This window comes from Pezoporus occidentalis, unplaced genomic scaffold (genome assembly GCF_034315485.1).
Source record: "Pezoporus occidentalis ecotype Australia unplaced genomic scaffold, CSIRO_AGI_Poc_V1 ctg143, whole genome shotgun sequence".
Taxonomy (NCBI): Eukaryota; Metazoa; Chordata; class Aves; order Psittaciformes; family Psittacidae; genus Pezoporus; species Pezoporus occidentalis.
Window position 1 is genome coordinate 1,881,832 of NW_026913241.1, and position 27,849 is coordinate 1,909,680.

Below are 27,849 nucleotides of genomic sequence, written 5' to 3' on the forward strand. Positions count from 1 at the left end.
TATTTGAGTAGGACTGGAGCCATTACCACCAGTTCCTGGTTTTCCACATATTTTTCAAGTAGAGCAATACACTTGATTTATTGATTTATTTATTTCTTTTTACACATTGTGGACCAAATGTCGGGAGGGAAGAGTGACTTCCCGGTCTCGTTGAAACTGCATCCGACCTGCCACCTCCTGCAGGACAAGTGCCTTCCTCTGTCCTCCCAGATGAATCTCCAGGCTGGATCCCTGGATGGATGGGGAAGCTCGGCTGTTGCAGGTGACACTTGGCTGCGGAGGGCCCTCGCTGCTAAATCTGGCAAAGCCTCTCACGGCCCAAACCCCGGCTCTGGCTCACAGGCGACGGGACAGGCAGGTGCGGCGCGCCCGTGCAGCCGCTGCGGGGAAGGGGGCGGGCGGGGCGCGGTCGCGGCCCCGTCCCCGCCCCTGCGGCCCCGCCGCCGCTGCCGCCGTCGGGGTGCTCCGCGCTGCCTCCGCCACCGCCGCCCCGCTATAAGTGCGGGCGAGGGGCGCGGCGGCGGCCGAAGATGCGCTGGCAGCCGGGGCTGCGCGGCGCCCCGCCGCGGCCGCCCTGCGCGGAGGAGAGGAGGAAGAAGAAGAAGGAGGAAGAAGAGGAAGGGGGAGGCGGCGGTGGCGGCGCAGGGCGGCCGCGGCCATGAGCTGCTCGGACGTGGCCATGCAGCAGGCCGCCTCGGCGGCGTGCGGGGCCACCCGCTGTCTGGCCGCGCCCGCGGCGGGCTGCCCGCAGGTGAGCGACGGGGTGCGCGGGGCACCGTGCGAGTCGTGCCGGTGAGGCGGGCTGGGAATGAGGCTTTTTGGGGAGGCCCCCATCACCCCCCTTACCGGGGTGCAAAGCGCATCGCTGGCTGGCCGGGGCGGAGACCTCCGGCCATCCAGCGATGCGCTATGCAGCCCCCGGCCTGATTTGGAGATGCGGGGAGCTGGTGAGGGTGCCCCAGAGCAGCGGTGCTTGGTAAGACCTTGCTTTAAAAAGAAAACTACTTTTACCCCGGATTCTTACAGTTGGGCGATGGGTGTTGGCTTGTGCAGCTGGAGGGGGAAAGGGGAGAAAGTTGTTTCTTGCCTTCTCCCCCTCCCTTCCTCTCCGCCGTCCCCCCTTACTTGCTGAGCCTCCCCGCTCACCAGCTTTGCCGGCGCAGCGCTGCGCCTTTGCTGCCCGCCGGTGCGTTGCGGACACGGACTCGGGCGGAACGTCCGCCGGCGGGAGGGAGCCGCGCTGCTCCTCACGGACGGGGCGCGCCGCGCCGCTCGTCCCGGCTCTCCTGGAGGATCGTCTCCGGCTGGGTTCCAGCTGAGTTTGGTGATCACATGTATTTTTCAGGGTTTTTTTTTTAAGTGAATCAGGAAATTCTTATCAGGCTGACAGCATTTTTAGACTATGCAGTGCGTGGGTGAAGTGGGACTAATATTGACTTGGCCCTAATGTAGTCATCTGAGAATACATTTTTTGGTTGTTGCTGCATTCCATAAGGTTTTATCATTATTATCCATGAAGATTGTTTTCTCCGTACATGGGAAGTGACCCCTAATATCAGCTTGCTTGGGAGACACGAATATGGGCTAGAACATTAAAATTCCTACTGCGTGTTGTTGGCTTTTCTCTTTATTGATGGGAGAGAGAGCATGTTTGCAGAAATGATACCCCACATTGCTCATGTTGTTCTCTGTAAAGTCTCGCTCTGGAAACTTGTGAGTTTTGTCTGTTGCAGGCGCCTTTGCTATTATTTCTTCTTCAATCTAGGTCACAGCTTACATCTATTCAGTAATTTTAGTTATTAGCTTTGTATGTGAGTATTTGGAGCTCCAGTTGTTAGACCATGTGATAAACTGCCGAGTAAGAGACCTAGAAGCAGAAAACAGCAATCAAAACCTTTTTGGTACTTAACTCTGTATGCGATGGGCTGTATTTCTCTTCCAGATCTGGAGTGTCGAACACATAGTACAGGAAAATCTATTAAACGATCTTTAGCAGCTGTGTCATGCTCAAATGCAATTGCTTTTTATTTTTAAACAGAATCATGAAGTTTCTCCACCAGCTGAAAGCAGCACCATACAAGAAGTGTCCCAGAGGCATCTTAATGAACGCCAGAGTTTTAAATAAACTGAGTTCTTGTGGATTATGCTGCCTAAGAAAAGTGGAGGTAGATACGCAAAGCAAGAGCCGTAGATAGCTCTGTTGAGCTAGTGCAGCTCAGGAATCGTGGCCAGCACTGTATATCCCGTTACCACCAAAAAACATTCTAAACCTTGCTGTCCTACATGTTAATAAGAATTTGCTGTAGTGAATCCTGCTTGCGCCGGCTTTCCTGAAGTATTTAGAGATGGAGGGTCTTCACAAACTGGTTGAACGACAGGCGGGAAAACCGAGCTGTCAGTGCTGAGCTAAAAATGTTGCACCCTCTAATTCTAACAGCTGCAAATTTTAGAGCAGTTTATGTATTTTTCTTTGAATCCAATGTTTTTTAAATAATAAAAAAGTAACCATAGAATGAACTTCTTATGCATCTATAGCTGTAGTGGAAAGATTTATTGTTTGAGTAACATATGACATTTTGCAAGTTTCTGTTTCTTCAGAATTGTCCTGTCAGGGACATTTAATCAACTGGTAAAGAGCAGAAGAAAGAAGGATGAAGAATCTGTTGCCAGGTTTTTGTTTCTTCTCACACATGTGTTCAACATGTAAAACACTCCTGCGCTCTTCATGAGGATAATGACCATTTGAAAGAATGTTCTTTGCCGTAATTAAAGCTGTGTTTTAAAAATAAGGGTGAGGAAAGAAGAATTAGTGGGATATCTTAAAAATAAGGCTCTGCGCTGGAGCTGATAAAGTGGAGCTCACCCTTAAAATATCCGAGGACTCCATAGAAGCATTTTCCGATGTTGTACTAGTCTGGTGTCTCTCGGTACTATTTCCTTTTTCTGAAAGGAGAAGCTCCTCTGTGCTGTGCTCCTGTTGGCTTTCCTTGCCTTCTCAGTGCGAGGAGATGTAGGTGTGTTATTCTAAATAAAGCTTGTGTGCCTCCAGTGGTATTTGTAATAAATCAGTCACAAACATCTAATTGGTTATGCCAGCTTTCGGTATCAGTTTTGCATCCTTTAAAGAGCAACGCAAGTTCCTTAGCTGCTGATCTGTCGGTGCAGATGTGTAGGCTCAACTTCTGGGCCACGGTGTCTCTTTGGAGAGCTAAGTTCATCATGTTTCTATAGGTCGTGTGCTGCATACATAGGTCAGGAGAAGTGTCTCTATCAGGCGTGTGGTTTGCGTCGCTGCTCTGCAGTGAAGGGGGTTTGAGTGGTCATTTCTTTTTTTCTTAATTAGTAGATCTTGACTTGCTTTTAAATGATGCACCCAGGTTGTGCAGAAGTGACAAAGGTTTTTTTAGGGGGTGGTCCTCTGTGCCTTTTTAAAGTTACCCTGCTCTGAAGTTATTCCCATACTTCTGTCTTTAGTTCCTACTCCCTTAAAATGAGCACAGAACTGATTTTTGCCTTGCACAGAAATGCAGGGGTTTTTGGAAACTTAGCTTTCACCAGTCCTTAGCCAAGAAAGGACTTGCTGGCAAGTTAATTTAGGTGGGATTTTTTTTTAAAAGCACTTAATGGATTGAAGCCTGAATTCCTATTGAATGTTAGTAGGAGTGGAGGCTTAGCGCCTTAGATCTTTGAGATTGCCGAAGTCCAGGGTGTTTGCTGGAGGGAAGCAAGTGGATTATGGCTATATGCATGCTCATGCGATGCCAGAAGGAGCTGACTAGAATAGGAGCAGCCCTCCTTCTACAGAGGAATTGGAGGTTCCCTCTAACTTTGCAGAAAGACAGAGTGAGTGTGTTGCTGGTGTTATAATATGAATGTGTTCCTGTGCATGATAAGGAGCCTGCGTGAGGGTAAAGCTGTGTGGAATGGTGGATTTAAAATGCTCTTCATCGTGCTCTTTCCTGAGGGGCTGTGCATCTATAGTAGTAGTAAGTTTTGGCTTTCCTATGGGTTGGGTGAGGAATGGGTGAAACAGAGCTGCTCATTCGAAGAGACTCTGGAAACATGTAATTGGTGAAGAATCCTATTGTATTCTTGGCACTCACAAAATACCGTGATGGCTTGCCATGCCTTGTCAATCTAGGCATAGAAAGCTTCAGAGCTGAGGCTAAGGTAGGATTCACCCTGGCTCATTAACAGCTGAGCTGAAGACCTTTGAAATGGGAAGTTACAGTAAATGGTAGTTTTGGAATTTCTCCATGGTATGTGGATGCAGAGAGCTAAGCCAACACCGTCCCTGCTAAATCAAGTCTTGCATTAAAGAGTTGTGATATGCTCAAGTCAAACTTTCTGCTGGCAGTCCTGTAGACAGGCCTTTTCCAGATAAGGGCTTGTCTACATTAGCAAATTAGGTCACTAACTCAACTCTTCCTTAAAAACTAACAACGTTTCAGACAAGGACAAGTTGCTTTAACGTGTCAGCTGGCTGTAGCTAAACCGTGACTCATGTATTGCAACTTAATTTTTCATTAAAGTATCTTTGTATAACAGGCTCTCATCTTTTGGTAATGGGGTTATTATACTGCTTATACCTTTGGCAGCCTGCAGTACCTATCACAGCAGATAACAGCAAAAGATGGCTTCACATTCAGTTATTGTAGTTCTGGTGCTTTCTCAAGGCTTGTTTTGAAGCCTGGTGGTGTTCCTGCTACTGACTTCCCTGAAAGCTGAATCAGACCTGTATAACTCATCTTTAAAGGCTACTCTCAGGATTACAGGATGTAGAATCTGGATTAAGTTTTGCCCCGTGAAGGGGATTTTGTTGTTTGTTTTGTCTAATCCCACAAGACTTTGCTAATTTTTAAAAAAAATGGCTTATTTTACTTTGTCCGTCTGGTTGGGACCAAATTCTATTTGATCTTCCTCTATCTACATAAAAACAGAACTTTAGACTTGAACGGTTATACTTCTGGATAGATGTACAGCAAAAGGTGTATGAATTCATTCTTTTCCCACCATTTCCCCCCATCAGCAGAGCATAACAGGAGCTAAGAACTCTACTCCTGCAAATCCAGTGGCTCACCTGAAAGCAGCCATGTGGCTTTGCTCTTGGCTTGCTCATCTGTGAGGGTCAAAGTAAGAATTCCATGTTTTCAGGGCATGCCATAAATACCGCTTCCAAGTGCAGCATTCGATGCCCTGATTGCTTGAAATTGTCTTCTTCCTTGAATACTTTCTGTGTTATCAATAGGAGCTTGCTTGGAAGACAGCTCCACAAATGGAGGACTGTCCGTGATTTGCCTCGGGTTTGTTCCTGAAATTCCTTCTCAGAAGCTTATGTCAAATGACAGCCTTTTTCTCAGGATAGGAGGTCATATAGTGTTTCCTCAGTGCAGTTATTCTTTATTTTTGGTTCCTGTTCTTTCTCTCTTAAGGGAAAATCTGTAACAGGTGGCCACAGGCACACCAGACTTTCATGCTCGGGAGTGTAAAGGACCACATGCTGTATGATGGCTTGTATTGAGATAATAAGTTGTAGGAATAGGCAACTAGCTTATATGAAAAATAAGAACTGGCTTGAATTTTTTATGCAAACTTGGCTTAACTCAAACTCTCTCTGTTCTCAGCTGTTTGGCTGTTTTGCTGCCTACTAGCTGGTTTCAGCTGGAAGTGAGGGGTTTTTTCAGTTTGTGAAGAGGAATGTTCTAACATTTTTACCAGACACCCTGGGTGAGATCCGGGACCCTTGAAGTCAGTTGGACTTCTGCCATTGGCTTTAATGTGGCCAGAATTTCACTGCATGGGAACCATTTTGCTTGGTTCTGGGTAGGGTATGTAAAAAAATAACAGGATTCTTCAAGATGGGAATTTTGTGTAAGATTATGGATCACATGCCTTTTTAGTCAAAAAGTGGTGAGTTTTCCTTCAGAAAAGAGGATGGTACTTATCCAGCATAAACTTTCTCTTTAATATTCCCATATTAGCAGTGATTTTCTGTTAACCTTTAGTCTCCTTTTGTTAGACAACTTGCAATTTAGAGTTTAAACTCTCTTTGGTAAAGCCTGATTGTGAATATATGAAATAACTAAAATAATGTTGATTTAAGTTAAATTCAGCCCATGCTGTACATCACTGTTTACTCAGAGGTTATACCACTCATCCTTCAGCCATGAACTGAGGTCTATTATCTAAGCTGGCATCAGGTGCTATAGATCCTGAATTTCCCTATTTCCCAGTATGTAGTATGTACAGTAATTCTGTATTCTGGGTCTTGGCCAAGATGAGAGCTTGTGTATTTGTTTTGTTTTATTCTTCAGAGGCTGCTTATAATGTCAGTCTCCAGTTTGTAAGGAAGAGAGAGGTGGATTTCATGAATATATTAAAGCATTGGTGATCTGAACATAGGCAAGAAATAACATTGTGTTTAGACAGAAAATACTCTTTGTAAATATCTTACAAATACTTTTGGCTGCTTAAATGTGTGCCAGAATTGTTTGTATGAGAGCAGTACAAGTGAAACTGGGCTAGTCTAGATTAGTTACCAGAAACCTGACCTGTTTTTTTGTGTTTGCTTTTGTCCACCCTACTCCCAATGGTGGGACAAATTCATTCGGCTTGATGATCTTGCATGCTTTTCCACTCACACAAGTGTAGTCAGAAATGCTATCAGAAGATTACTGTTAAGGTCAGAACAAGCAATATGGAATTTGTTTGCAGACAGGGTATTTCAAAGGAGTTAGGGGGAGAAAAGACATTATCATTAAAAGACGCATACAATGGAAAGGATGTATATATGTTGCATAGAAAGAAAACTTGTTGAGTTACTTTATCTCACTGTAGACTTTTATTTAAAGAGTTCTGTAATTACAGGCTGATAGTTTCTTCTTGAAATACAAATTAATTAGATTTTGCCCATCAGTACAACCATCTTTTATTTACATTTAAAAAATAGAGGTCAGATTTGGTGTTTTCAAATGCAGTGAGTGCTCAGAGTATCTCGTAATGACTTCCCATGGACTGGGGAAAAGAGAGTTGAAGTGGAAAATGAATTAGATTCTTAGGCCATGGAAGGGGGAACATTCCTGCACAGAGAAGCGACTCTGGAGATAAGTTTTAATTTCCTGAGCTCCAGTCTCCATATAGGAACATTGAAAGACTTCCTTCCTGATAACCAAGTCAAGCCAGAGGCTATATTAAATGACGTGTTTCTGTATATAATTGCGTGCTTGTATATGTATTTGCATACTTGCACTATAAATGCAAATAGTGTACCTATAATGATAGAAGTCAGCTTTTAAGTGTGTTGCATGGATTTAAGGTCTGGCATATACAGTGCACCTAAGATGTAATAAGTAGCTCAATATCTATTTAGACTTCTATAAAGGATCTCCTTCATACTTTGTCTCTACTTAAATACCAAAACCCAACTGGAACTGAAAACCCCACCCTTCCCGACCACTTGTCCTGCATTTTAAGAAGGATCTGGGTTATGGTGCATCTTTAAGAATTATCAAGTCACTGAGGTAGTGTTACAGATTTCTGATGAATATGTCTCATGTATATGCAATATTGTTACCACCATTTCTGTCTTGCTAAGGTCCCATTGTTCTGCTACTATGTCACGGCAAAACCAAGTAGCAGAACATATGTACTTATGAACTTACTAAGTTATGAGTGATAATCTTAGTAAACACTTCAGGAACAAGTATGAGGATGCTTTTTGTTTATTTGCATTTGCAAAAACAAGTATAGGTCACCCCAAAATCTGCACTTGCAAAAAATCTGTTTCAGAGCCTCAGATTGTGTTTCATTTTTGCAATTTTAGTTTCTACTAAAACCTTTGATTTGTGTTTTCCATCATTGGTTTTGTTTGTTTAGGGTTTTTTTTTAACTGAATCCCACAGTTTTTATTTATGTATTACAGGATCTTGGGATAAAACTAAGTCTAAGTAAGTAATATTGTACTAAATAGAGCCATGGTATAACTTACTTTGTGAAGCACAGATTTAATTAAATTCCAGACCATTGTCTGGGTATCCCAAACTGTAAAATAAAATTACTTACATCATGCAGCGACATCAGAATTAAAGGTATTACTGAGTTGGCTTATGTTTATCAGTTAACCTACTGTAATGTCAGATACATTGCTTAGTTGCTATAAGCTTTTAGTATTACAGGTTTTAATTCCACTTGTCAACAGCTCTTTCTTACAGTTTTTTTTTTTTAATAACCATCTATTTTGTATTACAATGAGCTAATTTATGTCAGCTTATAAAATTTTACAAAGCATTGGCTGTAAATATATTGGTGGCATACAAGATTGGAAGAGGACTTTCACTTCTAAACAGGACAAATGTATAAATGGAACTTTATAGACTGTTTAGTTATTTATATTTTTCTATAGAACAACCTTGGAAAAAGGGAAAAAAGCCATAAACTTAAAGAGAATCTGATGGTGCCAAAGTGTTGCCAAGCAAGCTGTAAAAGATAAGTCAAACTGAAATTCTATAGAAAAGCTATGAAATACTACTACAGATGTGCCGTAGTGGTTTTGGGGTTCCTGAAGCTGCTTGTGTGCAAAGTCAGCTGTGGAAATGGCTAGCTAGCTGAGAGCTATGATTCTTGCAGCTTGACTGTTGTGGGGAGATTTTTTTCTGTGAAAACAGTTGTAAAGTGGAACATCTGAAAAACATGTTCCATGCAAAATGGATCTTCACACACATTTATTTTGACATTTAGGTTTGATTTGAGAGAGAGGGAAGATTCTGAAATAGCCATTCACAGATGGCTTGTGTGGGTTTTATTTCTTATATGGTTCTCTGTGTTTTTGGTTTGGGGCAGGTTTTTTTGCATGTGTTTGCAGACTTGTCAATCCCCTCCTTCCCCCACATCACATGCTTAATTTTTTTATTACTTGCATTTTTGTCCTTTTTTTCCACAAGCTGGTGTTTAAAAAATATAAAGAAAACTGGAAAAGAGAAAAACTCCTCATCCCAACCGCAAAACAATAAACCACTCCAAACTTTCCCCCCAGCCCCAGTCACCACCCTAAGGTATAGAGTCCTATCATTAAAAATTCTTGGTAGTGAGTAAAAATTTATGTATTTTGAGGACTTTGATAGTACAGTGGAAAATGTCTCAGGAAGCACTGAGTTCTCCTGTCTTTACCCTTTCAGCAATGAGGAGATATATGGAGTCCAGAGGGCCATGTACTCTCAATGTGGGCAGTGCTGCTGGCAAAACTTGGTGCATGTTCAGCTGGACGAGTGAAATGCAGACACTGTGTATATGGCCACCCTTCCATAAGGCTGTACTTGACCTCTGTGGCCTTTACTGTTGGAATATCCTTTCCAGGTGTGAGTCAGGAGTGAAATGTTAGAGCCTGTCTTTTTTCTTTTGAAGGTACTGAGTGAGAGTGGTTGCTGGTAAATAGTGGTTGTGAAGTATGTCTGAGAAGCAGGTCCATTTGTGTACAAGGAATAAAGCCTCTAAGCGGCGCTGGTCATCTCCTCTTTGTGAAACGTCAGTGCAAAATATCCCTGTATTCCAACTACAATTATGAAATGAATATTCAATGTATTCAGTTATTTTTCTTTAAGGAAACCAGATGTTGAGCTTGCACTCAATGCCATTGCTAATACATGTCTTGTTTGTTTTGTGTTTAATCCCAGAAGAAGTTAGCTGTATACAACAAGATGCAGGAGTCTCTGGAAGTGACCCTTCCCAGCAAGCAAGAGGAGGATGAGAAAGAACAGCCTGCCGAAATGGAGTACCTTAACTCTCGCTGCGTCCTTTTCACTTACTTCCAGGGAGACATTGGTTCAGTTGTGGATGAACACTTTTCAAGAGCTTTGAGCCAAGCCAGTAGCTTCAGTCCAGAAACTGCCCTTACCAAGAGCAAGGCAGGGCTAAGTCCTCTGTGGAGAGGTAAGAGGAGCAATAACTTACTCTCTGTGTTGTGACTTATCCAGTCTGTGTCATGGTAATGCATGTTGCATTGCAGCTGAAATTTTGCTCCCCTGTGGAGGGGAAAAATCCCCTCAAATCTGGAAGGACTCAGGAGCTTCTTGGGGTTGAGCGATCTGAAGTGTTAATAGGGAAAAGAGGCACCGAAGTCATGAAAGAAACAGGCATCTCCCTCTCTTGCCACAACCTGTGGCTCTGATGAGGCCTGGGAGGAGCAGCGCAGAGCTCACGAGGCTTCACAAATGTCTGGTGGAGGTTGGAGGCTTATTTTTAAGCTCCAAGTGTGAAAGTTGGCCTGTGAGACAAGAGCAAAGCTTGTTTGGGATGCTGGCCTTGAACGTGAGGAGACCCATGCAGCCTTTTCGGGTGACTTTGCCAGGTGATTAAGATTCATCCATGGCTGCTTTCCAGGTGTGGGGGAGCCAGCACAGGCTGGAACAGGCTCAAGTGCAAGCCCTGGCCAGCATGGCTGCAGCTGTGTGGTGTGGTGCATTGCAGCCTGCCCGTAGGTAGAGCTCATGGGAGAGACACAGCCTTTGTTACTGGCTTCCCATGTGTAAAATGGGGATGATATTACTCTGCTTCTGAGCAGGGAGCAGAAACCATGGGTAGGTACTGCAAGGCATTTGCACACTGCCATAACATTTATGTCTTATTATGCATATAAGCGAGAACAAAGTAACAAAAAGCAGATCTTGTCAGATATAGAAGGTAGACCTTATGGATAAGGTTTTAGAAGTGGTGACTGGAGAAAGTGTGCCATAAGATGCTATTTCCTTTTGTTGAATGTGGCAGTCTGGGTGCTTTTTCAGATCCACGGCTGCATTATTTCTGATCATGTCCTTATGTGGACTGGCAAAGGAACACGAACTAAATATCATGAGCTATGGCCTCACATTAGATTGAGTGAGAAAGGTACCATGAGGATCCTTGTAGGAGTGGGGGTGTTCATAATCTGCGATGTGGAGGTGAGAGTTTATTGATGGAAGTCACAGATAACAAAGAGAGACAGAATTTTTGGAAACCACTGTGAAGAGAAAAATAGCACGAAGGACTTGCTTTCCAGTAGGATGATAACAACTCTGAGGAAGTTTAAGCAAAGGTCAGCACAAGTGGCTGGGGAGCTAGAGGAATTCATGGCTTGAGCCGGGACCATTAATGTTACTAGGAAATTTTCCGCTGACTCGACTGAGAGCAGGATTGAACCTATGCTTACTAAAAAGGAGACTGAAGCATTTATAAATGGCCCAGACAGGCTATAAATGTTTTAGAGATGGGATCAAGGCAGTCCCCAGAGACACCATGCCTACAGCAAGCCCTCTTTACTGAGCTTGGAGTCATACCATGGATGGGGTTGTATGTCTTCTCTTTGGCCTCAGACAGACCCTGCTGTTTTCCCCTGGCTTGCCCTGTGGTTGCACAGCCCTCCCCAGGGGCTCTGCAGGGGACACCATGGCCTGATGTAAAGGTTCTTCAGCCATGCTGCCTCCTGACCCCGTGTGCCCCATGCCATCAGTGTGGAATAGAGGTCTGCATGTCCTGAAAGTCTTCTGAGAATAAAGTAAGGGGATATGCCTTCTGCTGTTGCTGCACCTGCTGAAGCGGTATGAAAATCCCTAGGGACGCTGCTGGGCAGGGATGCTTGGTTCTGTGCTGTGGAGGCTGAGGAAAATGGGGGTGTTTGTTTCTCCAGAGAAGAGAAGCTGACAAGAGTTTTATCAGGCCCAGATGAGTTTCTGAAACATGCCTGCTTGAAGGAAGTGGTGAAGGAATGATGCTAACAACTCGGTCTTCTGATTTGCGTCAGAGATGCTCAGTTACAGCAGATGAATGTGAATTTGTATCCCATTACCTAAAGCAGTTAAAATATCATTAACTTGAAGGTATTTTATAAATACCCTTCATGGGTACTTGGAATTTTTGTCAATAAATTACTTAAATTAAAAAGCTTTTGCATTTTCAATAGCTCTTTTGGAAGGTATAAATTTAAGTGGAATGTGGGTGGGCATGAACTGGCTACTCAGCTCACTGTACTCTTTCTCCTCTAGTTGAAAGGAGGGCTTAATAATGTTTTCTGCCTTTTTTATCTTGTGTTGTTGGGTTTGTCTTTTTTTTAGTGTCCTGATGGAAGAGCAAATTGTAATTTCCTCTTTAAGGTGATATTGTTGGGGGAATTTGTGTCAAGAAGGGATTTTGGTTTTGTTTAGAAAACAGAAACTAATGTCCTGAAAACAGACGGCAACCTGCACGTTGAAAATACTAATCAGTTTAGGCTAAAATAACTTTAAACCTGACTTATTGTAAAACTTTGGTTACACAGACATTGAATGTTCAGTTGTAGGTGTAGCTTACCTGAAATCTTTTGTGGAACTAAGGAAACTAATGATACCTTCATGGCATTTTAATCAACATGTTTTTCCTAGTGAAAGTGTTGGGGGCCTTTTTTTTTTCTTCCCCCCCCCCCCCCCATAACTGAGAAGTAATGTTAAATACAGAAAATTCCATACATTGTCTTCTTTACACCATGTGCGCTTTGGCGAGTTTTCAGTGTGTGTGGACGTTCACCATGAACATTTACACTAGTCACCACTTTGTGGTATACGAGATGTTGCCATCTTCCTGCCTTCCTGTGCTTACAATAGGAAATTGTGGTAACTGTAGCATCTTTCTTGGCAGGCAATGTTTGTTAAATTCCTCCTTTCCCTCTCCTGAAAGGCCATGGAATCTATTCAGATTGGTTCTTTTCTTTCTCAAGAACACTGCTGAAATGGCTGTTTCTCCATTGCCATGTCCCATAGAGGTCAGGTATCTGTAAAGATGATCGGATGTACTCGCTGTTTAAAGGTGGGATGGAAAGGAGACACTTCAAATGCCATGGAAATGGATAGTGGTTGTGGATTGTTCAACACAGAGATGGTTCTTGTTGATGGGATTGCTGCACACTTAATAGCATCCTCTGTAAGCATTCGGGGTGGATGAAGTTTTCTTGCATGTTTATACAACCTGGATGGATGCTGTATCTCCAGTGACGTGACTTGCCCTTGACCAGTGAAGTTGGCCCCTGCAGTTGCACTCAGTGGTGTCTCAGTAGGGGGTGGTCCATGACCGTATCTGACAGTGGTAATGACATTCTGAAATGCGCACAGGTTTGAAAAATGGAGATGACCAAACATGCTTTCTGTGGCATTAGACCTTCTGCGTGATTGGGAAAGCCAAGCTGTTATACAACCTGCAATGAATTCATGTTGGCAAATCCAGTGGTTTAAAGTGTTCTTTCCTGGTATTAAAATTGTCCTGAAGGTACTTTGTGATTTTCTGAGCTTTTGTTTTTTGAAGTGGGATGGTTTGGATTTAGGACTTTTCCATGCAGATAACAGCCAGATCATTTCCAAAAGCTCTTGATTACGCAGGTTAATTTTCCAGAATGCTGGCAATAGTCAAGCTCTGCTCCTCTGTTAAGCAGTGAGGAAAACAACAGGCTGGACATGAAGTTTGTTTTTGCCTTTTTTTTTGTAAGCCCTGCTGCCAATACTGTAAGCCATGTGCACTCTCCATCTCAGCCTAATCCCTTGTAAGAAGGAACAATGTACTAACAAGGAACAATACCAATTTCAGAGGGTTGCTGAGGCTTCTGTAATATGCTTGAAGCTCTCTCCAGCCTTCTAGCATGAATTAAAATAGAAATACATTGCTAAAAAAAAGCAGCCTTTTGAAGAAGCCCATGTTGGAGTACAGTTTGCTAGATAATCCGGCAGCCTCTGAAGAAGTTTGGCACAAAGAGAAGTTCTTTACATTTGTCCGTAGTGTGTTTGCAAAGTTTAGTTCCAATATTAGAAGTTAATCAGGCTCAGGGAACTGCCTAAATCAAAGCCGGTTGATGTTTGGAAAAATTTCTGTGATTTTAATGGATTTTAAAATAGGTAGGTGAGTATCATAGGGGTGCAGTCAGAAAACACTTGCATTTTAATTTCTGAGGTATTTTTGTGTAATCAAAGTAGAGAGGCAGGAGCATTCGAAGAAGCCGTTCATTCTCAGTGGTGTCTTCACCCAAGTCTCATTCCAGTTGCTTATTAAACAATGCAAAACAAAATGTCATTTAAAAAAAAAATCTAAATGTATTTGTAAACATTATGTGAGGACCAGAAGATTCCTCCCCATATCAAATACTAAACTTCTCTGGCTTTATTTCTCTGTAGGCTATTTTTATGACTTTTCTTTCATCTGAGGTGAAGTCCTATATTTTTATGTTTCCATCTTTGACTGAAAAAATCCCTTATTTGAGCTAAGACATATTGTATGAAGCAGTACTTTCAAACATTAGCTGGCAAGAAGATTGTGAGAATGGAAATGCTAATACTTTCTTACACATCAAAAACACTAACCGCTGCTTCAAAAGAGGAATTTTTAGGGTGTGATTTCATAACATAGAGGTATTGGAATCCATTTAAATGTAAGTTGAGCCCTAGCTGTAAGGAGCAGTTAATCTTTTATTTCTGACAAAAGCTTTCAGTTAGATGTTTCTGCAGGTCTGATCCTATACACTATGGGATAATGTGATTTGTTTTGTAAGCAAGTAATGTAAGATAGAATCATAGAATCACAGAACAGTTGGGCTGGAAAAGACCCCAAGATCATCCAGTTCCAACTGTCCCGCCATGACACCTTCCACTAGACCAGGTTGCTCAAGGCCCTGTCCAGCCTGGCCTTGAACACTGCCAGGGATGGAGATGCATTAGATATGATCTTTATCCCATCAAAGCATGCTATTAGTTTGAGAAGATCTGGTATTCTTCCTTTAGCCAGATGTCTCCTGTTCTGCAGTGTGACCTGGTTCTGTGTCCTCAGAAACATTTTCAGCCACAACAGCTGCTTTTCTAAATTATATGTTGCAGTCTGGTCAGGAGTTAGCCTGTCCTCATAATTCCTGTACCAAGATAGTGAGAGAGCTGCAACTCTTCAACCTGAAGAGTCTGAGGAAGGATCTTATCCATATGTGTAAATGCCTGACTGGGAGGGAATGAAGATGGGGGATCCAGACTCTCTTCAACAATGCTTGCTGGAGGGACAAGAGGCAATAGGCACAAATTAGAAAACAGGAAACTCCATTGAACACAATTTTTGTTACTTGTTGAGGGTGGCTAAGCTGCAGAACAGTTTGCCTAGAGAGGTTGCGGAGTTTGCATCTCAGTCCTGGACAATCTGCTCCATGTCACCCCATGTGAGTAAGGAGGCTGGACGAGATGATCTCAAGAGGTCCTCTCATACCTGTGATTTTGTAGTTGCTGAGGAACCTTGAGTTGAATGTTACAAATTTCAGAGAGTAGAAAATCATTGTGGGTCTTTTATCATTAAATTTGCTGTTCAGCTTCAGCCATACTTCATTTCTCTCCTGTCTTCCAGAAAGCTCAACAATTTCAAGCCAAAGGAGCAGTTTCCCAACTTCATTTTGGACCAGCTCTTATCAGCCTCCACCTCCACCATGCTTAAGTGGAGTACAACACGATTTCCCTGTTACTGCACCAGGCACCTTCCCAGCACCAGATCCCAGCAGCTGGCCAGGACATGGCCTTCATCAGACTGCCCCACCTCCTCCCCCTGCTGCCTCTGAATCCTGGCATTATCCTTTAGCATCTCAGGTGAGCCCTTCGTATGCACACATGCATGATGTGTACATGCATCGCCATCACCCTCATCCACACATGCACCATCACCATCCCAGCTCACACCGTGACCCCCGCTACGGGTCCCTGCTGATGCCTTCAGTCCGTGCAGCCAGGATTCCTGCTCCCGAGTGTGACGTGACAAAGACAGATCCAGCTGCTGTCACCAGCGCTACCTCAGCATGGGCTGGAGCCTTTCATGGAACGGTTGACATTGTGCCAAGTTTTGGGTTTGACACAGGTAAGATGGTTGATTGTGTCTGTGAGTTGTTTTAGCAGGAAAAATATGAGCAAAGGGGACTCCCTGCAGCTGAAGCTTGTCAGGCTTGTTTTCAGAGCCTTCTCCAAATATATTTCTATGTGCGAATCCCTCCTGAAATTACTGTCAAGGCAGATGAGCTGTGAAACATCCAGCCTTCACTGCCTTTTGCTGGGAGACTTTTGTCTGCCTTAGTCCCGTTCAAGCCAAATAAGTTGCAACATGATGTGCAGGGTGTTTTTGGTTTAAATCTTGTGGGAAATGGTTAATGAAACTTCCATGTGGAAGCTTCAGGGTTGTTCAGCTAGTTCATGTGTGCATTCACCAAAATGCAGCTCCAGTGAGGACTGAACTAATAACTTGTCAGTACACGAGGATTGCACCTTACTCATCTAAATTGGAATAGTTCAGCATTTCCTTCCTGTGTAGTATCCAGGAGTCACATAGAGAGTAGAGATGCTGTTTGAGCTGTGATCACCATCAACCTAAACTTCTTTCTGCAGATTCTAGGCAGAGGCCTGTGAATTAGATTTATTTTACTGTAGGATATTTAGCCACAGGGCAGCCTTCATGAACTGTATCAGCATCTGCAAGCTTTGACTGGCTTTGAGGCTCTCAGCATTAGGAGCAGTCTAGCAGCCCTCACTGTTCATAGGTGCTTGGGTGGCTAGCAGTTTCCAGTGCATCCATCCTGGAGCTCATGGGCACTACTGAGGACTCTTTTTAATGCTTGGTATTTTTCTCACTGGCAGCAATCCTTGCAGATTACTACTTCTTAAACACTTTATATTATATATTAAGGAAATACTAGGTTTTCACCTCTGTTTCCTTTTCCTTTAAGCATCAGTTTGTCTCTCTTCTTGATAGTTTTAGCTAACTGATTCAATGTGTGAGAAGTACTTCCTTGCTTTGATTAGTGTGCAGCAGAGAGAAGAATTGGTAGAAAATTAAAAAAAAGTTGTTTCTTAAATATGAAGTACTGTGAACCTAATACAAACCTCTCTCTCTCTCTTCCGTTAATAGCAACTAGGGACCAATAATTTCTTCTAAATACCATGACACTTGCTGCCTTAACACTAGACAATTTCATGTATATTAATAACATTTCCAGCCATGCTGATGATACAAAAGGAATTACATTTTAAGCTTTTGGGTATAAAATGATAATCTGACAAAACTGGGATCTCAAGTTTTGTCCCTCTGACAAACTCCATAATGGGAATAAACTGCCTTCTCTGAAACACAAGCAAATTGTCACTCTCATCAGTAAAGAGCACGAGCCTCCTCATCTGGCAGTAGCCCCAGAAGTCCAGTTCCAGAGCTCTGGTATTTGGCTTACCTTTTGCAGATGGAGCTGAGAATTGTGTAAGGGATTGTTCGGAAAAAACACTCCCTGCCTTAGGTATAAATCCCAACTAGACTGAATTGTTTCAGTGCCAGGCAAGCTGGTTTGCTTACTGCTACTTTGTTGGTAGTAGTATGTCTAATAAAGCAGGTGCTTTTTCTCTTTTTCTGTAAGAGCACAGTACCTCAAAAAGGACTGTGGGTTATAGCACCATATTAGCCTTTCAGGGCTAACATAGCTTTTTCTTTGTGCTGCTTGCTCCTTCTGAAGATTCCTATGAAGGACTACAGTTGGATGCTAATTTTTGTCAGGATCCTGACTTGGCAGTGCTTAACAGTGGCTTATATGTCTTGTAGCTGTCGACTCACGACGGGAAGCAGTTGACAAGGCCTGCTCAGTTAATTTCTGTCCCATGCTTGCTGTGTGTGTTTTGCTCCATGAGTTTCTGGGGAGGGAAAGAAAGAGGGTAAATGTGTGACTGGTTTGCAGAAACAAAGGGTCTCAGCAGACCAATGTCTCACATGTTTGTGAGTGTTCAAAATGGCCATACATTGAAACGCAACAGCAAAACCTTACCAGGCAGCACCAGTTTGACATATGAGGCTTTGGAAATATGGGAGCAGACAGTGAAACACAGCAGGTAGCAGCAGCCTGTGACATACAGTTATTTGTTTTCTTACCCTGCGCACTCATGTCTCCTGTGCTCTCCAAGCAGAGGCGTGCTGGGAGGGCCAGGAAGGCCCTGAGCTCCCTTTTCAACCTTCTCTATAGCTGAAACAAATACTTTGGTTACAGGCATTCAAGGCATGATCATGCTGAAAAGAGGGAGCTCAATTGCCCCCATGTTTTGCATACATTCTAATAGTGTCATCCCAAGGAAGGTGATTTGTGCTACTGGGGAGAGGAGGGAGCTGCTGAAGCACCACACTGGGTTGCATCCAGCACTCACCAGCACACGTTAAGCATTTTTTGTTCCGTATCCACTCCAGGGTAGTAAGATTATACTAGATAGTCCTACTAGGTAATAGTAGGATAATCCTTTTATCTATTATAAAAGATATAATCACATAGAATCTCATATACATCTAACTTTAATGAGACAGCAATCTCAACAGAGTCTAAAAACTCAAGAGCCTGGAAGAGTGTACTGGCTTTTTCTGCAGCATAAAACTGGTTTCTCCAGAGTAGGGTAAGGCTATAGTGGCAAGAAGACTTCAATTCTAGAAGTCTTTGCTCATATGTCCCGGGAGAATAAAAGATAACAACCTGTGGGGCTGTCAGTATATTCTATTCCATGAGTTTCAGATGATTTAGATAAAAAAGCTCATTTGACAGTGCTTTTCAGAGCCCTTAAAATATGAAAATTATCCCCCCACCTTACTGTATGTCACATTTCTTGTGCTACTGTCACATGCAATTACAGAAACATTTGCAAAATTCCTCACGCTGAATTAACTTGAGTGATAGTATTGGGATCAGGACGGGCTGACTGTAATCCTACCCTCTTCCAGCTACATTGTGGCATCTCTGCTGTACTAAGTCACTTACCTGATCTCATGAATGGATGATGCTGAATCACTTCAAAGGTTAGAAGGGAGTTCCCCTTGCATGCATGGGATAGTTTGGGAATTTATGTTTCAGAACAGGTTGTGTGGGACATCAGCATATCACTATTCAGAGAGCTAACAAAGTATTGATCTGTGATGCACATCTGTTTGAACTTATATGGTTCTGTTTTAGAGGATGAAGAAGGATTTAGCTAACTGATTCCCATTAAATGTGGCTTAATCCTCACATTTTGTGCTGCAAATTAACCCTTTTAGAAGCTTCTTTATTGGTATAAGTGGGATTAAAGAAAATGCTAGTTTACATCAAAATCTATTAAAACCTGTTACATTAATAGCTGCTGGTATGCAGTGTCTGCAAAGCTGAAGTTCCCGGGCTATAATGCTCAATATGAAAGTATGGGTTTTTATCAAGTACTGATATAAACACATTGATATAAGCACAGCATGTTTGTGCTTTAGGGCACAATTCCCTGCCCTGCTGATGTCAAGCAAAGCAAGGTCAGCCTCTAACAACACTGACTGCAGCTCAGGGCATGCATACTGAGAGCATTGCTTCAGCCGTAATCCCACAGCCTTGAGTCCTAATCCTCATGTTTACATTAAGGGTACACATGTCGAGTTGAGAACTTAATACCAGGAGGTGGGGAGGGGAAATGCTGTTTTGCAGTGGAACTGATCCTTATGGCCCCAGGAGCAGGGTGGGAGGATGCCCAGCACACCAGGCACTTCAGGTAATCAGTCGAATCCTGGCTGTCAGCCCCATGGGGAGGACAGCAGAGCAGCTCACCCTGCTCTTGCAGAGTTTAGGAGGATATCCTGTCCTGCTGTTGGGCAGGTGGGCTGGAGGAGGCTTCCTGTAGCCCCAGCACACTGAAAGCAGAGCAAGATTTGAGCATATCTGAGGCTTATAAGTCTGTCTTAAAACTGAAGTGCACATCCGCTATTGTGTGGAGTTACGCACATTGAGGTGCATAACTTTAAATTTAGATGAATTAATCAACATCCTCTAGTCCTGGCTAATTATGGAACGTCCACTTTTGGAAAAGCCTGTACATCAGTAGAGTGAATAGGGAATTTGAGTGGTCAGTTTGCTGCCTTCTGTAGAGTTGTTTCTGTTCACCCAGTAGTTTGTTACTACTCATTAAATTTGTTTGGATGTTCCCACAAAACATGCATTCTGCTTGTGTGGCAATTAGCTATAATGTTGGTATCCCAGAGGTGGGGAGTTTTACTGGTGTGGCAGTACTGACTCATGCAATGCAGACAAGGATGTTCTTGCTAAGAGGCAAATGTTCCTGCAGCAGGCTGCGAGTTGAAAGCTCTCAGTTAGGAGCAGAGTTGTGCTTGGAGGACGTTAGGACTGCACATAGCCTTTCCATGAAGGAGATGAGAATATGAAGAGGAAAAGGCATGGAAAGTGTTCCACATTCAGTTCTGTAACTAAGGCAACTTCAGGGTTTTCAAATGTTTTCTCTGGCTGTTTAGACTTTATAGCTATACATTAAACCTCATCGTTACAGTTATTTCTGCTTGTTCCAAGGACACCTGACTAGGGAGGTGTCTGTTCAACTGGTTGTTTCCCTTCTACTGTCAGGCGGACATCCTCTTAAACAGGGGTGTGTGTCTCCTTTTCTTTTTAAGCTGCTAGGAGCCATATAACCTGCTTCTTATCTCATAGGTTTCCACTGGTTCTGGTGGCCTTTAGTGTTCAATGGTGAACTGATGGTGAATTTAAATGACTTCTTTACACACAGGAAAGTTTCTGCTGACTTTTTTTACTTTGTCATCTTTGTTTAAAAAAATTGTAAACACCAGGGGAAAACTAACAGAAAATTGTCATCACTACCTTTGAGGGAGCTTTGAAGGAAATTAACAGCAGTTTATGATAGCTCTGCCTGCAAGTGATGCTGCCAGGGAAAAAAAGCAACTCTGAAGCAACAAGGAGACAGCACCAATGAGTAGAGAGCCTCTGGACATGCTTTTATAGGCATACTTTGGTTGAAGGATATGCCAGTTTTTCCAATCTAAAGAAATAGGTGCAAGTGCATGTGAAATGGAGCAGGAGGCCACAGAACAGGGTTTCGCACGTGCACGCTTTTTATCTGTTCACTGCTGAACACACAAGTGTCCACTTAGGGCGCTGCTTAGGAATTGTACTATGAATAATGCCATATGTTGTCATCTTTCATGTGACTATTAATTGCTTTGTAGCTCAACTCTGAAATGATGCTGATCATCATTAAATATTTAACTGCTTGTAGCATTGCTGTCTGTGTAGCAATGAAGTGCACCTTTATTTCACAAAATGTGATTTACTTGGCTTAGAAACATCAAGGGGCAGGTATTAAATCATGCCTAAGTGCCTTACTACCTCTGAAAATATGTGCCTGCACCTCTTTTCTTTTTACTTTCCCTATAAATGAGCAAGAATGTATCTTCTTTGGGAAGTTTCCTCTGCACCTCCCCCTCTATTGTCTGGATTTTAGGTATACACCCCATTGGGTGTAAATCTAGCAAAGATTGAATCCCTCTGCAGCAGAGAAATCCCAGATTATAACACAGGTTCCAAGCCTATAATGCTAAAGCCACAATATAGCACCACATTTATTAGATAGTCCTCACATTTTATAAAGGAAAATATTGGAGGCACTCATAATAAATGCAAGCTGAGAATCATTAATTTTTCCCATGTGGCAGTACTAGCTGTTCTTGGCTAAAAATCTGACACTCTGTAGGTGAAGTTATTTGGGTTTTTTTGCATGCTGGGGAACATTTTCCCTCTCTCATCTGTAAGGTGAAATGCCACAAAAACTGTGAGATTCCAGTGTCAGAGGCCTTTCCTAAAAGGTAGGGTATTTGGCTAGCCTCTATCAGGAAAAATGCCGTGCTCCAAATGAGGTCAAATCAAGGAAGCACACACATTATATCAGGGTCGTGAACCACTTGAGCCAGTCTAAAAATGAAGTATGGTTAAAGTTTATCCCACATACACTAAAAACCCATGAGCAAAAGCACTATTACTAACAACTCCAATAGGCTGGTAGGTTGTGGGGCACTTTTCCTTTTTAAATCCAGATCTGTTCATCCTTACTTCAGTTGCTTGGGGAGGGGAAGGAAAAAAGCTGTATCAAATTTAATTTCATTCTTTTCTTTTCTGAAATGTAGGTCTACAGCATCAGGACAAGAACAAGGAAACTTCTTGGTTCTGAAGTTCAGATGAATTAAGACCAGCTAGAGCTGGAGTCAGCGCAGCTGGGCGGGTGATATAACAGTTGTTGACTCCTCCATGGGGCAAAGGACACACATGAAGATGAAGAGCCAACCGTTCTGGTTTTGCTATTGAGCCTTTTGTTTGTAAGGCCATTTATGGGTCCCACAGTGTTGGAAAAAAACAAAACCCTAACTTTTCTTTCTTTCCTCATCTGAGCCTGCTGCAGCTGGGCAACCTAACTCCTTTCTGCTCCTTTAACAGTGTTTTGTTTCGTTCAGCTCGATATTTTTATGAACAGTCTCAGTTGTCAGGAAAGAGACTCTCCGTTGTCTACAGTGCGCCTCTTTTCAGGAATACAGTATTTTGTAGCTGTTTGTGCATCTATTTTTGTAGAAATACAGAAAGTTTGGGTAAGGATCGATGGGCTATTTTAGGATGACATATTTTTTTAAAAAAAATTGTAAAATTGTTAAGTTCTGTTTAAAGAACTTGCTCTCAGAGAAGCACTGGCAAAAAAAATGTATAAAATGCTATTTTTAGATGTCTGTGATGTGTTTGTGCATTTTGGGTTTTTTTGTTTGTTACCTCAAATGTCTGTCTATCCTTTCTTTTTAAAGGCCTAAACCTTCTTTCCACATTTCTAGATTTTGATGTTTTTGTCCTATTGTTCTAGCTTAAGCAAATATAAGTCGCACCTAAAGTTTCAGCCAAATATTTTTCCTGGAGTTAGATTATAGTAAGGGTGTTTTTATTCTCTTGCTTCTAGAGGTGGCTTTGTGCTGTGCTGATTGTCAGAAACTTGCAAACACCTTTAGCATGGGGCAAAGCTTGGGGTTATAGGCACTGTATTTCCAACCCATCCATTCTTTCAAAATGGACCAAATACTGTTACGGATTTAAATCAGAATTGAGTTTGGGCCTCATCTATGGTCCATTGAAGCTGTTCCATTGAACACAGTAGCCTGTGGGTTATGTTTCAAGCCCTCATAGTGCTCATGAATATCAGTGTACTCATATTTTAGCTCAAGAGGTAGGACTTTCAGCTAAGCCATTTCAAGGGTGGTAACTTCTAACGTCAATATTCAGGAAAGAAATGTCAGTTTTAAAAAGCATGTGACTTGTGGAAACAGAATGTTTCCAACTGGCCTCATCTGTCTGCTGAGCACCTCAAGGGAAGCACTGAAACTTTCAACTCCTGTTGACATCAAAAACTGTTTGTCTAACCTAAGACTTGCTGTGAGCCTTATGAGACCCCAGCTGCAGCTCTTGAATTTTTTGAGAACTTGCATGTTTTCAGCATGCACAAATTCAGGCTTGTCTGCTGTCTGTACTTGGAAATTACATGGCCATGTCTAACTACAGTGCTCTGCAAGGTGTTTTGGAAACCCCGTTTCTGGCCTGGGCCTTGGGTTTCACTTGCATAAGTAAGGTCTTCAGTTGAAGCCACGGTGAGCATGATCCAGCCCTGAATAAGAGCTACAAGATTAGCCTTGACAGCCCCAGACCCGCGGTGTGCTGGAGGTGGCTCAGCCTCCATCCCCAGTCCTTAGCGACTCCTGCGCGTGCCAGCACGCGCTTAGGTGGGACCAAGAGCAGGACTGGGGCCTGGATTGCCAGATCCTAGCTACTGCTTGGAGATGTTGCCTTTGTGCTCCGTATACCCAGGGTACTCCTGTAATATCTCCTAAGGCTCTTATAAACTATTATATTTCTGTTACCACTGTTTTCAGACATCCTTGTCAGAAAGACAAACCAGTTAAATGGAAACCAAGACATAAGCACATGACTGAGATAAGAGTTTTAATTTTCAGGCAGCAAGCTTTGTAAATGTAGGTTTGTCAGGTGGAGACCACATGGATCTGTGTGTGAAAGGGGAGAGGAAGTGTTGGGATGTGTATGCCACTCCAAGATTCAGGCCTCCTTCCCTGCACTGCTGCTTCCCTCCAAGCTTTTTGAACTTGATCCTGTGAGGTGTTGAGTGTTCCACCTTGCCACGTAAGAGGGCTTGACATGCTGGCACTGGAGGCTTTAGGATTATGTCACAATTTGGCAAGACCCTGAAGTATGTACCTTGCTGATTTGATGGTTGAGACAGTGTATAAGTGCTGACTGGACTATACTTAAATATTACTTTAAAATAGTAGGGATGTAGTTTCTGTTAGATGCTGTATTAATTGTGTTGGGTTTGGGTGTTTTCTTTCCCTCATCTTTATAGTCCATCAGCATTTCTTTCTCTTAATAAATTTCACTCTCATGACAACTCTCTGTATAATTGTTGCTCTGGTGGAGCTAGCTCCTCAATTTGTTAACGAATTCATAATGCAATTGGAAAACTGTATGGGAGGCATCACAGTAATAGCTGCCATGGTTCACTTTTTTGTCAGGACAGTATAGTCCAGGAAATATCTCAAGAATAAGAGTTGCGACTTAGGAATTCTGACAGTATTAGAAATACTGGGAGGAAAAAATCCAATTTTTTAATTTTTTTTTTCCTTTTTTTTTTTTTTCTGGGCTTGGCAAAGCTGGAAGGCAAAGAGGCAAAGTATCCTCTTTGGACTTCAGGCCTGAAGAGTTTTGGTGGTGGTGGAAGCAAAAGGAAAGGCATAGTGTGATTGACTTCCTGAAATAAAGTCTATCAAGAGAAGTCAGCTCATTGCCTTCCTCTTTGCAAGTTCAGATGACGATGGACCTCCTCCTGTTCCCCATAGATGTCAAAGCAGAATGGGGCAGGAAAAAACAGGCCCACAGATTGCACTGGAATCCCTTTCTGGATTGTTTTATTGAGTTTATGGGTAGTGGGGATGAATATGTCGTGAAGCTATTGCCTCTTCCACCTCAAGGACTACTACTATGTGCCCAGTTTCCACTGCTGAATCTGTGAGTGTACTGAAGGAACTCCTTTTGCTCTGCAGGCTCTGAAAGACAAGTGCCAATAAAAACCTACTATTGTCTGTAGCAATTCATGCACCAGTCAGTTGAAAGTGAAATAAATTGTTTTCCTCAGTCACTAACTGTCCCCTGACAAGTGAGTTGAAAGTAAAACCATAAATGCATAGCAGTAGCCCTACTTCTATGGTCTCCAGTTTGAAGGATGGGAAAGAAAAAAGCCTTCCTTTTGACAAACTTTTAAGTTAAACGCACCGGATTTACTTCTCTCTTTCTCTCCCTCATACACGCACACTTATACACACGCACAAATGTGCTTATGAGAAGCAGATGCTATGATGGTTTTGTTCTTGAAAGAGGAGGAGAGCACGTGCTCGCAACATTGCAGTTACAGAGAATTGATGGCAGTGAAAAAGAAACAATAATGTTAAGACTGCTCATGTTTCCATGATAGGAAAAAAGGCCCTTAAAATCAGGTCACAGATATAAGTTATGTATCTTAATGTATTACTAAAGGACTTGTTTCATTCTTTTAATGTGAATTCTGATGCTGTTCTAAGAAAGTGGATGATTCATTTTGCAAAGGCTTATAAAATATGATGTACTCTGTCACAATTTCTGGGAGAACATAGGGAAATTATTGTTTTGTTTCAAGAAAATTTACATGCTAAACTCCTAAAAGTTGTCCAGGATTTTATTTTATTCCTATTAATGTTGAGGAAACTGCTGTCAGTTTTTGTGTCTTCATTCGAAGACTTGGGAGGATTCAAGCTGTCCATGTTCTGAAAAGCAGATACCAGTTTGTTTCAGATGGGCATTTCCATCCCAACAAGATGAGGGAATAGTGCAGCTACTGACTGCCCTTATTTGCTTTCTAGAGAGCTGAATAATCTATGTTTGGCTATTGCAAAATGCACTTTGTTCTGATCCCTGTCCTCACCAGACGCACAAATTCAGTTATCGGTTTATCTGATACCTTTTTTGTAGTGTGAAGACCTTCAGTGAATGGCTGTTTTCTCTCAGCTGTCTACTTCTGCCTCAAAACATGCTTTTGAGGATGACTCTTTCACCGCAGCTTTCAGAGAGAGCAGAGGTTCTGGGAGGGTGGTGTTGCGTTCCCCCCTACCTGCACTTAGGATGGACTTGACTGCACCCAGCCTTTCTGCTTCTGCGCTACTGTGTTTGTCTTGCTCTCCTCCTGCCACAATTCCTTATGCGTATGTATGTATATTTATATATATATATACACACATACAGCTATGCCCGGCTCCCTCTTCCACCCTCATGCTTCAAATGCATGTCCTTTGGAAATGACATCACTAAATCTCATCTGAGACTGAGAAAATGAAGGCGTTTTGTTACGTTATCTGTTAACTCAGGAGTGAATGGAATTTTGCCATACTTGTAAAAACCAAAACCAAATAACAACAAAACCCAATAAAAAAAGACCCCTTTCAAAACCTCTGATTTGTTGTGTCTATAAAGATGACCATGGAGTCAGCAGAGTTATGTAGAGAGATGCAATATATTGCCTTTCAAGAGACAAGCTATCTTTTTTAATATGAATCTTTCAGGTACAAGCTTTTTCTCCATATCAATGGACCAGCAACATATATTTCTTATAAATTATTTAGAAATGTAGGTACTTTTTCAAATTCACTTCTTGGCTTTGCTCTGTCAGCCTTTGAGCTTTTAAAGGGTATTTGGATGATAAATACTGTTTGTGTGTGGATTTTTAGAAATGCTGATGCATGTTGTTTTTAACTGAAATCTCATGTAAAGCAGGAAGATATTTAAAAATAAATACTGTTTTTACCTATTAGCCCTGTGGGCACAATCTGACAGTAGTGATGCAGGAAGATGTCCCCTTAAAGACTAAGGGACTTTTGCCTGAGCAACGTCAAAATTTAATCCCTGTGACAGGAGAGGTGGGAGCAGTCTTCTTGCAAAGTCTGAGCAGAGATGATCCTCTCCAGCATTGTATGTAGATGGTTGGGCAGCCACTGCAAAACATACTAAAATTAGACTGTGTTGGCAGGTTTGTACTTATGGGATGAACTGGTTACTGAGGGGAATTAGAGATGTCCCTTGAAACCTGTGTTTTAGCTGTCCTTGATCTGCGCAATGTGCATGACCCTCTCCCTGTGCATGCTCTGCAGTTTCCATGATTCTACAGTGGGACCTGTGAAAGCTGGGCTGGAGTTCCCTATGAAATGCGGGATTTTTTTTAGCTCCCAATAAAGACAGTTTAGGGATGGGAGTAATTAAAACATCACAGTTATTTCATGCACCTGCTCAAAGGCTCAAGCTTTCAGGATGTATCAGCTGCGCATTACTGATGATAACCATTTACATTCACATATGGGAGCCCAAATGCTGCTTCCTTCCCTTAGTGTCTTTGGAAATCTTTGATGACATTGGGATCATTGGGACCAGACTCAAACACCTAAACTGCAGCCCAGTGTTGGCTGGCACAGTGTGGTGGCTTGAGGTTTGGTTCAACATTGGTGGACATCAGTTGGAATCAGTGTTGATTCCAATGAGCTTAGGCTCAGGTAACTAGTACCTATAGACAGCTAATATTTATAGCAGTTGAGGTTTACAGTAATCTAGTAAAGTATCCACAGAACTATGCTGCACTTTCCCTGCTAGCTGTTTGTAGCTGTTGTTTAAAACCATCAGTCAAATCAGGGTCCTTCTCCTCCCCCATACCTGTTCTCCAACCCTGCTTCCCTCAAAACTCCATTGAACTCATTTGTCCCTCTCATCAAAACTGATGAGGGGGCTTTGTATAAAAAAAAGTCACTGTTTTAATTGCTGAATAAATAATTTAATGTGAATTTTATTGTTATATTTTTATGTAGCATTTTTGGTTTGGTCTGTATTTCTGAAAAATTAGCTAATGCTTTCTTTTATTATGCAACTGAAGAACTTATAAATCTCTTTGTAAATTACAA

At 42.4% G+C, this 27,849-nt stretch overlaps 1 protein-coding gene across 5 annotated transcripts; it reads left to right on the forward strand.

Moving 5' to 3' along the window:
* The first annotated feature begins 430 nt into the window (after positions 1–430).
* On the forward strand, positions 431–27,849 carry VGLL3 (vestigial like family member 3). Of its 5 annotated transcripts, none has more exons than XM_062610052.1 (4): positions 431–751; positions 9,669–9,924; positions 15,364–15,864; positions 21,961–27,849. In XM_062610052.1, the coding sequence occupies exons 1-4, from the start codon at positions 659–661 to the stop codon at positions 22,002–22,004; spliced, it is 894 nt and encodes a 297-aa protein (XP_062466036.1). In that variant the 5' UTR covers positions 431–658; the 3' UTR covers positions 22,005–27,849. The 5 variants fall into 5 exon arrangements, with proteins under 5 accessions (XP_062466036.1, XP_062466038.1, XP_062466037.1 ...); XM_062610054.1 differs by having other exon boundaries at positions 432–751; positions 9,675–9,924; XM_062610053.1 differs by having other exon boundaries at positions 434–751; positions 9,672–9,924.

What these genes read in the sequence shown, in the direction of transcription:
- VGLL3 (XM_062610050.1), top strand. Translation starts at nt 809, where the DNA reads ATGAGGCTTTTTGGGGAGGCCCCCATCACCCCCCTTACCGGGGTGCAA. An exon ending in CCCCAGAGCAGCGGTGCTTG is followed by an intron (nt 977 to 9,671) that starts GTAAGACCTTGC and finishes TAATCCCAGAAG; the next exon opens with AAGTTAGCTGTATACAACAA. An exon ending in AAGTTTTGGGTTTGACACAG is followed by an intron (nt 15,865 to 21,960) that starts GTAAGATGGTTG and finishes TCTGAAATGTAG; the next exon opens with GTCTACAGCATCAGGACAAG.